General features: G+C 35.0%; 2 protein-coding genes across 4 annotated transcripts in view; both read right to left on the bottom strand.

Annotated features, from left to right (window-relative positions):
* LOC109826839 (ethylene-responsive transcription factor 14-like) lies at positions 2265-2624 on the bottom strand. Its single transcript, XM_020393858.1, has one exon. It carries the CDS (start codon positions 2622-2624, stop codon positions 2265-2267), a length of 360 nt encoding a protein of 119 aa, XP_020249447.1.
* The window catches only part of LOC109825554 (protein KINESIN LIGHT CHAIN-RELATED 1-like), an 8168-nt gene continuing 3123 nt past the window's right edge, over positions 3709-8753 (bottom strand). Inside the window, exons 2-3 of one of the 3 annotated variants that reach the window (XM_020392407.1) lie at positions 6163-6410; positions 3709-3932 (exon numbers count right to left, since the gene is read on the bottom strand). In XM_020392407.1, coding sequence (XP_020247996.1) covers positions 6200-6410 — 211 coding nt within the window. In that variant the 3' untranslated portion in view covers positions 3709-3932; positions 6163-6199. Of the gene's footprint in view, positions 3933-5903; positions 6411-8753 lie in introns of those variants that run through there. The other 2 variants (XM_020392405.1, XM_020392406.1) reach the window with 2 other exon arrangements.

Raw genomic sequence — 8753 nt, 5'->3', positions numbered from 1 at the left:
TTTTTTGCATAATGTCAGTTTATTACTTCCTAGTAATATTTTGAAATATTATCCAGACAAAAAAAGTAAATGAAGAGGAAGAAGTTCTACTTCCATTACTTCTAAAAATATATGAAACAAACAAAAAATTGCTATTTCCGCTACTTCCTATTTCATAGTTTTGAAATTACTTTTGTAATCTACTTCAATACTTCCAATATTTTTAATTTTGTTTGTATCTATAAAATCTATAATTGTTTTATATCATTTTATTATTTTAATTTCTATAATTTTTTATATTTGTAAATTACATAATTACAAATGATTAATAATATATTTTCACATTTTAGGACCCGTTTAGATAATGAAAGTATTGAAAGTAAGAAGTAGATTACAGAAGTAATTTTAAAACTATGAAATAGGAAGTAGCGGAAATAGCAATTTTTTTTTGTTTCATATATTTTTAGAAGTAATGGAAGTAGAACTTCTTCCTCTTCATTTACTTTTTTTGTTTGGATAATATTTCAAAATATTACTAGGAAGTAATTAACTGATATTATGCAAAAAATCATATACTTGTTTTATGCAAAAACTAATATTATTAACTGATATTATGCAAATCCCCCTACCCTCTTCTTCTTCTCTTCAATCAATTCAAAGAAACTAACTCGAATATCTGCAATCTAACGGATTCATGCAACAAGAGTGTCTTGAAGGGAATTGACACTCGCCTCGACTTGCGACGAACCGGTAAGCAGTTTATATTACGGCGTGTTGAATCACTGGCATACGTCGTCGCTGCGTTAAAATCAAAGAAAATGGTTAATTAATCAGTTTTTATGTTGCCATTTGTTTAGGATCGAGGAGGCTGAGGCACGAAAGATTGTATATCTACAAAATATTCGTATGATTTCTATAAAAAAACTAGAACTAACTAAATTTTGTTCACTTCTCTATTTGAAAATCATTTTTCATGGTGGACCCCACCCTATATTAACTTCTGTCGTATTTCACTGCTTTTGAAGACGGAAAAATATCAAGGAAATGGAGATTCCATGTAGGCGCCACATCATCATTTAAGGAAGTAGTGGAAGTAGATTTTCAAGAAAAACAAACATATATTTTTGCCTAGAAGTAGCAGAAGTAGCCTCTACTTCCTCTACTTCTGCTATTTCACAGTTATTTCCGTGCAAACAAATAGGCCTTAGAGCATCTCCAACAGTTTCTCCAAAATTTTCTCCAAAATGGAGAAGCAAAAGTCATATTCTCCAACTAATTTTTACACTAACTCCAACAGCTTCCCCATTTTGAAGAATCTATTTTTTCCTCCAAAAATCTGGAGAATGCTGCAGATTTGGGGAAGCTTCCCCATTTTTTTCTCCTTCATCCCTATTTTGGGGAATGAGATTTGGGGAAGCTTCCCCATTTTTTTCTCCTTCATCCCTATTTTGGGGAATGAGATGGGGAATCTGTTGGGCCAAAAACCTAACTAAATTCTCCAAAAGTGAGAAATGGGGAAGCTGTTGGAGATGCTCTTAGGTGAATTAAGCCCTTCAACTGTGTTGTGGTAAATTTGATATCCATATGTAAAAAAATATGAAGGTTTCATACTCTACTCGAAGTGCATTTAGTCCCTCAATGAATATTGACTGTTGTTATAAGCCAATTGTGTGGTCATATTCATAAGAAAGGTGAAATATTTTTTTTTTTTTTTGAAAAAAAAGTCATATATGCAAGTAAAAGATATCAGACCCATCCCCGCAGATAATGGGCGTAATATTTGTTAGCGTCATTCAAAATTACTAGTCAGTAATTTCAGGACTTTCAATGCACATATTTAAACCACAGAGTCAACCTAGTAACTACACTTGTAGCTCGTAATGACATCACACAATTGTTTAGGTAAAAGAAACGCTGACGCGAAAAATCGTCAATTCCTATATCCTGGACCACATAAGTCTCCTTCTAAGTAAGTGTAACTTTCAAAGCATCAGCATTTTTTATCCATTAGTTCCTTTTCTTTTTCTTTTTTTTTCTTTTTTTTTTTTTTTTGCTTTTTCAAAAACCTCTGTTCTTTGTTAGAGAGAAGCCAACCATGGCACAAAGTATGATAACCACATTCCTATTATTATCCTTTTTTTTTAATTCGAAGTCACATTTGCATCGTAGTCACAGGTTGCATTATTCCTTCGTCAAAATCCAAAAAAGAAAAAAAAAGGCCTTGAATTAAAAAGAATGTAAAACAAGAACCCAGTAGATCAAGCTCTCTCTCAATTGCATGAACCTTAAGTTCCTCCCTTCTCTCCATATTCAAGTAGCTCTTCCAGCACTCTCTCATCCAAGCATTCTATCTCTATAACTTCTTTCTCTTCTTGCTTCCTTACTGACATCTTTTCCCTCGGCGAGGAGGAGGAAGAAGAAGAATTTGAGTAGACAGAATTTACTTCCTCAGGAAAATTTAATATCGCAGCTGGGCCCCTCATCGTGTAGGCTGCCCGATCATAAGCCCTAGCCGCCTCCTCAGCCGTGTTGAACGTCCCGAGCCAGACGCGAACTCCACCACGGCTCGAATTTCGAATCGCGGATCTCGGCCGCATACTTCCCCCACGGTCGGCACCGGACTCCCCGGTACCGGACCCGACCATCACAGGCGTTTGCTTTGGAAGAGTTAGCCTCCAAAGAAGAATTCATAGATTTCAAACTGGTGGTGTTGTGTTTGGAGCAAATGTGTTACGTAACACGTCTATATGTGTGCTCTGGGATTCCTTGTCACGTGACAGATAGTTACCTCAGGGGTTGGGTTCAATGTATAGAGGTCTCAGTCTGATAGATAAGGGAACCATTGAGTTTTTGTAGGAGTTATGTGATTGTAGATTATCCCTCGTGCTGTTTCTAACCCACCTTGAATAACTTTCTCTGCATGATTTCATATCATATTTATTTACTTCTTAATGATTTGTCTCTTCGGCATCCATTGGCTTCTCATTTTCAATCCAATCTATTATCATTAAAAAAACTCTGAAGGACAAGATTATTCTTTAGCCATTGGAGAATTTTTAAATGAATTATAGAACTAAAGTCCATTTGCTTTTCGACTCCATACAATGGATGATTAGTCGATAACCATGTGGGCAATGTCACATATATCAAAATACTGCATATCACCCCCACGCGTGCATTTCATCAGTTAAGTGATTAGAACGTCAAAGGAAAAAAAAACATTCCTTATATAAGCTTTTATTATGATAATAACGCTTTTGGAGCGGCAGAAATAAGTTCAAGTTTGATAGCTGTGTGAAAAGATCGAATCCAGTATAAAAAGCATGAAAAAGCTAGTGGAAGAATACTGACGGATACAGTTACATCATGGGAGGATGAACTTTCCAATTGATCAGTTATAGTATTTTGAATCAGATATATAAATTTCAAAGTTATGATTTCTATGGCTCACAGTAAATTTAATATTTCTTACCTTGATTTGTTGCCTGTTTTATTCTTGAATCTCTCCTTTACATTAATTCCCCCAAGCATTTGTGAACACATCAAGCAGCTACTAGGTGGATACAATAATGACAAATTTCGACAAAACCATACAAAATCAGTGACATTGGAAGTAGAAAAAAAAAATACTCAAATCTCTTGGCAAGTTCAGTGTATAGACATTATAACTTGAAAGGCGACGGTCCGTATATACCTCGGGGGGGGGGGGGGGGGGGGGGGGGCCTCTTGGCTAGATTGTAAGCTGACGCTGCATACATCCGACCTTCAATCTTGATTTGAAGACATTGTCGTACACGGTTGAGAGGCTCAACAACACATCAACCCTGTTCTTAGGGTAACCTTTCTGATTTTTCACTCGTTGATGCCAAAAGTAATTTGTTCTTTGTCTTCGTGAAATGATCATCATCCCGTCTGCAATTTAACTGTCTGCAAATTTTGACCAAATGGTACTTCTAACAGTAAGTTATTTTTATAGTTCACGAATTTGAGAACAATGAAATTGAATTGATGCTATTTGGCTACTTGAAGAGATGCTTTATTCCATTTGAATCCCAATTGCTTCTGTTAAGTTGGATATGTCTGCTATCTCAGTTCATGATCTTTAAGTCATTTGACAATATGCCTTAGCTTTGAGAAAATCTTCAAACTCATACATTAAGCAAGTAAATTCCAATTTAATAAGAAGCCTTGAACTGTAATTACATGTCTGTGGGAATTCACAAATACAGCAAACCAAACAATGGTTCCTTCAGCCTATCCTTGGAAAGGCTAAAAGGCCAATCTAGTCCCTATATTAAGACTATATACTCAAATTAGGCCTCAGTTTTTTTTTTCTCAACTTAGAACATGTACCACATTTTTATTACAAACTAAAACCTTTTACATCTGTTAGAAACTGGGTGTTAATTTTTCGTTTATGACCACACTACCCTCAATTATATGACAATAGACATCATGTACTTTATTTTTAGAACTCTTCCTCTGAATTCATTTAAAACCAATCAAAGCATGCTAAAAACTTTTAAATTCTCTCTAATCTCTCTATATATATATATATATATATATAATTGTTTCATGTGTTTTTATCAATAAAGAAACAACATTTTTGTAGAGATATGTTGTATTTTCATAATCAAAGTAAGTCTCACGTCACAAACGTCTCATGCAGGCAAACAAGCATCCACCGAATCTATTCCTCTAAAATAATGGGATCCAAGATTCACTATTTATGCTACAGTAACACGATAGTAAAACTGTAGCACTGTTACTATAGCGCAGACAGGAGGTTCCAAGAGTAGCTAGTCATGCTACAATAAAATACTGTAGTATTATTACTGTAGCACAAGTGGGATCTATAACTTCTAAAAACATTACTCTAGCATTATTATTGTAGCTCAGACGGAATACTGCAGCATTTAACAATGTTACTATAACACTTACAAAAAACTGTATTTAAATATAGAATTACTGTAGCAGAAATAAAAAAAATGGAGGTTGTGCTTTGCACGGGGTGCACGCTATTGTATTTATATCATCAAAGAACAGCTCATTTCTGAATATAAAATTCTCGTGCATACTAACATAAATTAGAAGAGCTAGAAACTCCAAATACTTTTTTCACTGAATATACAATCCTAACTCATTCTTGCTATGTAGGAAACAAGAATGAAGCAATTTCTTTTAGGAGCCTGAGAGGACTTAAGCGATTATTTGAATCTACAATCTTCAAGGCTTCTACAGGTTCTTAGGGAGGCACAAAAATCGGAAAGTGAAGAACAACAAATCAACTCTCCAAGAAGAACACAAATATACAGTATCCTCAAGAGAAAAAAAAGAATTTTCTTTTGGTTTGTTTTTCTTTTTGAAGAGGTTGCACGTGGTGAGCGTGGTTTGGAATAATTTTTATGGAAGATTTGAAAAAATCAGAAGAATTGGAGTATATGAAGGAATGATATGACCAGCAGCCTTGGATAGTTTTCAACTTCTATTTTCCATCTTCCCTTCTCTAACTATGAAATAAAATATAAAATAAACCATTACTAGACTTCAAGACGGGCTTTGTTTTTTCCCCCTCTATCCATTTATTCATAGCCAAGAATGCGTTTCTGATCAAGTAATTTCGTCGATATAAGTGTTTTTAATAGAAAATGATTGATATTGATAGGTAACCATTTTTTTAATGAGGAAATGAATTGAATTAAGGATAATAGAGTCCTTTCAATTTTTAGTTAACGGAATATCTAACGGTGTCAGAATAGGATTAAGTTTTCATCTAACGTAGTGTACCAAGGACTAAATTGAGAAAAAGAGAGGGAATAATTTGAGTATGAGGCCCCAGTACAGGGGCCAGATTGATCTTTAAACACAAATTATATTATTCAATCCTCACAATAATTTCAAAATTTTGACGCAGTGGACTGGACTTGACAAAGTAACCCAAATTCAAATTATATCAGATGCACTTGCAAAGGGAATTATGTAAGCAGTTAAAATAGGCCCAGGTTTTCTCCAATAAAAGAAAAAATTCAAATACAGAGACATGTTAGAGTGAATTATAATCCTCAATCTTCACCACAATATCAGGGTTCTGATACAGTGGGAGGAACTTTAAGACAAGCCAAACACCTTTATAGATGATTGAATACAAGGAAAGAAAGATATTGAATTGTCTTATTAACTTACCTTGACTTTGACATTGTAGAAGTGTCAAGTAAATGCATCACCTACATTGCGATAATGGCAAAGCATTTGCAGGATATACAGCAGAGGGCGATCCTAGCGCCTTTTTCTTTAGCTGCTCAAAAAGCCGATGAGCTTCTCTTAGTTCATCAGTAGCATTAGGACCACAGCTTTCCCATGCTGTTATGACTCGTTGTTGAAACTCCATTGCAGAAGCATAGTGGCCTTGCTTCGTGTCTATAGACGAAGAGCTGCACATTGAAGGGTGAAAACAGAGTTACATTTGAACAGTGACAGACATTTCAAACTAAATATTAAGTATCACACACGCACACACTAAAATAGGGTTAATTGCAGATACACTACGTTACTACAATGGTGAAGCCACTTATACCTCTTAAAACTTTTTTTTTCAGCATTTACCCACTTACACCCTCTAAATCTCAGACAATATGACTCTCGCGTCATATTCCACACAAGAATCACAGTTAAATTTTGGAAGGTGTGCTATCTGGGACATAAGATATGATTGTCAATACAAAATAAATTCTCAAAAGTTAGGCTGAGAACAAGATCATGCAAATGAAGAAGCTTGCATAAATAGTAATAAGCAGTTGAAAGACAATCAGGACTAACTTAGTGAGCCACTGGACGCTCCTCGAGGGCTACACATTATATATCAACTATCGAAGTTTGAAAAAAGGAAAGATACACCAACTCTTCCTATTCTAATAAGACGGTAGTTATAGATGCCTTGTACCCAAGTTAAAATTGCAATATGCAGCTCTTCTACTCATAACTATCCAATGTAACCTATGTTACCGGAGTACTTCTAGTTTGAAACCGTATGTACCCGAACCCATACCCAAACTCCTTCGGCACTCCTTTCATATATGCATACATTTATTTGGGCATGTACTCAATTATACAATACATGTTTTAAGTTAAAACACTTGTCGTACATTTTTTGTACATATACCCTACACTTCACATCCACATTTTGAAACTCGCTGGACATAGGTCAGGTTGTGAATTATGATCGTGATGGATTGTTTGGATACCTAGTTCAAAAAACTAGTGATTATCTTGTTTTTAATCCGCACAATAAAAGAACATAATGTTATAGAAATTTTATTTCTCATCCTCGTTCTCATATAAATTATTAATTCCAATATATAATATATGTTTATATAAATATTTATATAGCAGTGTCCTTGTACCCTATCTTTACAAATTTATCGTGTCCCATACTCGTATCTGTACCTACATCTAGAACCGGACGCACATGAGGCCAAGGGGACATTAGCCCTACCTTAGCAAATGAAAATAAAATGGAAGGGTTTCAAATTGATGTGGGCTAAAATGTAAACCCTTACAACTAAAACAGAAACTTTATGAGTTTCTTTCTCACGAGCAAACAGAAACAGCTAACTTGTTTTTTTTCAAGCAGATCGAGTCATCGAGGTCGTCCCTCCTCCTAAGGCTTCGAGCAACGGCTTTTTCTCTTCATGTCAATCCCGGTTAGTTTTCTAACTTTTCCTTCCTATCGATTTTGGATTCTAAAATTTCTCTCGTTTGATTGGTCTAGTTTTCTAATTTTCTCCCTTAAAATTTGTTTAGCGGATAGGGTTTGATTTCAATGACTTGTTTATGGTCTCTTCTACTCAACTCATAGTCGCTCAGTTCCGAATAAAGTAAAAAATGAATGTATAATGTCCATCTCACAGAAAATATAATCATCCAATTTTTAATTGCTAATTCCTAATCCTAAACAATAACAAATAAAACATATATGTTACCACAAGAAGGTGGGAACTGAGGAGAATTTTCTTAAACACAATAAATATCAAGGTTATAGAAAGCTCTAGGCGGCCTAGGCGTTTGACCCGACGCCTAGCGCCTAGGCGGTTTTTTTTTAATTACAATAATTGATAATAAATGCTAATGTTATAGAAAGCTTAGATGTCGAGATGACGCCTACAGGGATTTCTTTCTTCATTTAAGTGGTGGTGGAGGTTGAAGGTCGGAGGAGGTAGAAGCGATGTTCATAGTTGGAGCCTAGAGGAGTTTGGAGAAGGTCGAAGGACGTGGAGGTTGCAACAGAAGAAATCACGATTAGAGGGTGCAGTCCACATAAGCAATCCACACTCTCCGAGGCGCTTTTGAAACTAAGTGGGCAGACTAGGTACCACCTAAACACTAGGCGCTAGGTTGCCTAGGTACCGCCTATGTCTAGGCGGGCTAGACGGAGACTTTTTAAAACATTGATAAATATATATATGAATTTTATCATGTGGTGTAAAAGTTAGAAAATTTAACACACTGATCTTCCTCGTTACACCAATCAGTGTTGAAAGAGTATTTTACATAAATAAAATTATTAAGAATGACCATTGGAATCGAACGAGAGAAGAGTGTGAATGTTTGATTTCTGCCTTATATTAAAAAAAGAAATATTTAGTAGTATTGATGAGGAAGAGGTCATGAAACAGTTTTAATAAATGAAAGCATGACGAATATTGTCATAAATACTATATTCTATTTTGAAAATTAATGTTGAAAGTCTTTTAATGTGATGATGTTTAGATACTAAC

The sequence above is a fragment of the Asparagus officinalis genome, chromosome 10, assembly GCF_001876935.1.
Source record: "Asparagus officinalis chromosome 10, Aspof.V1, whole genome shotgun sequence".
Classification (NCBI taxonomy): Eukaryota; Viridiplantae; Streptophyta; class Magnoliopsida; order Asparagales; family Asparagaceae; genus Asparagus; species Asparagus officinalis.
This window is presented reverse-complemented; position numbering and strand designations above follow the sequence as displayed.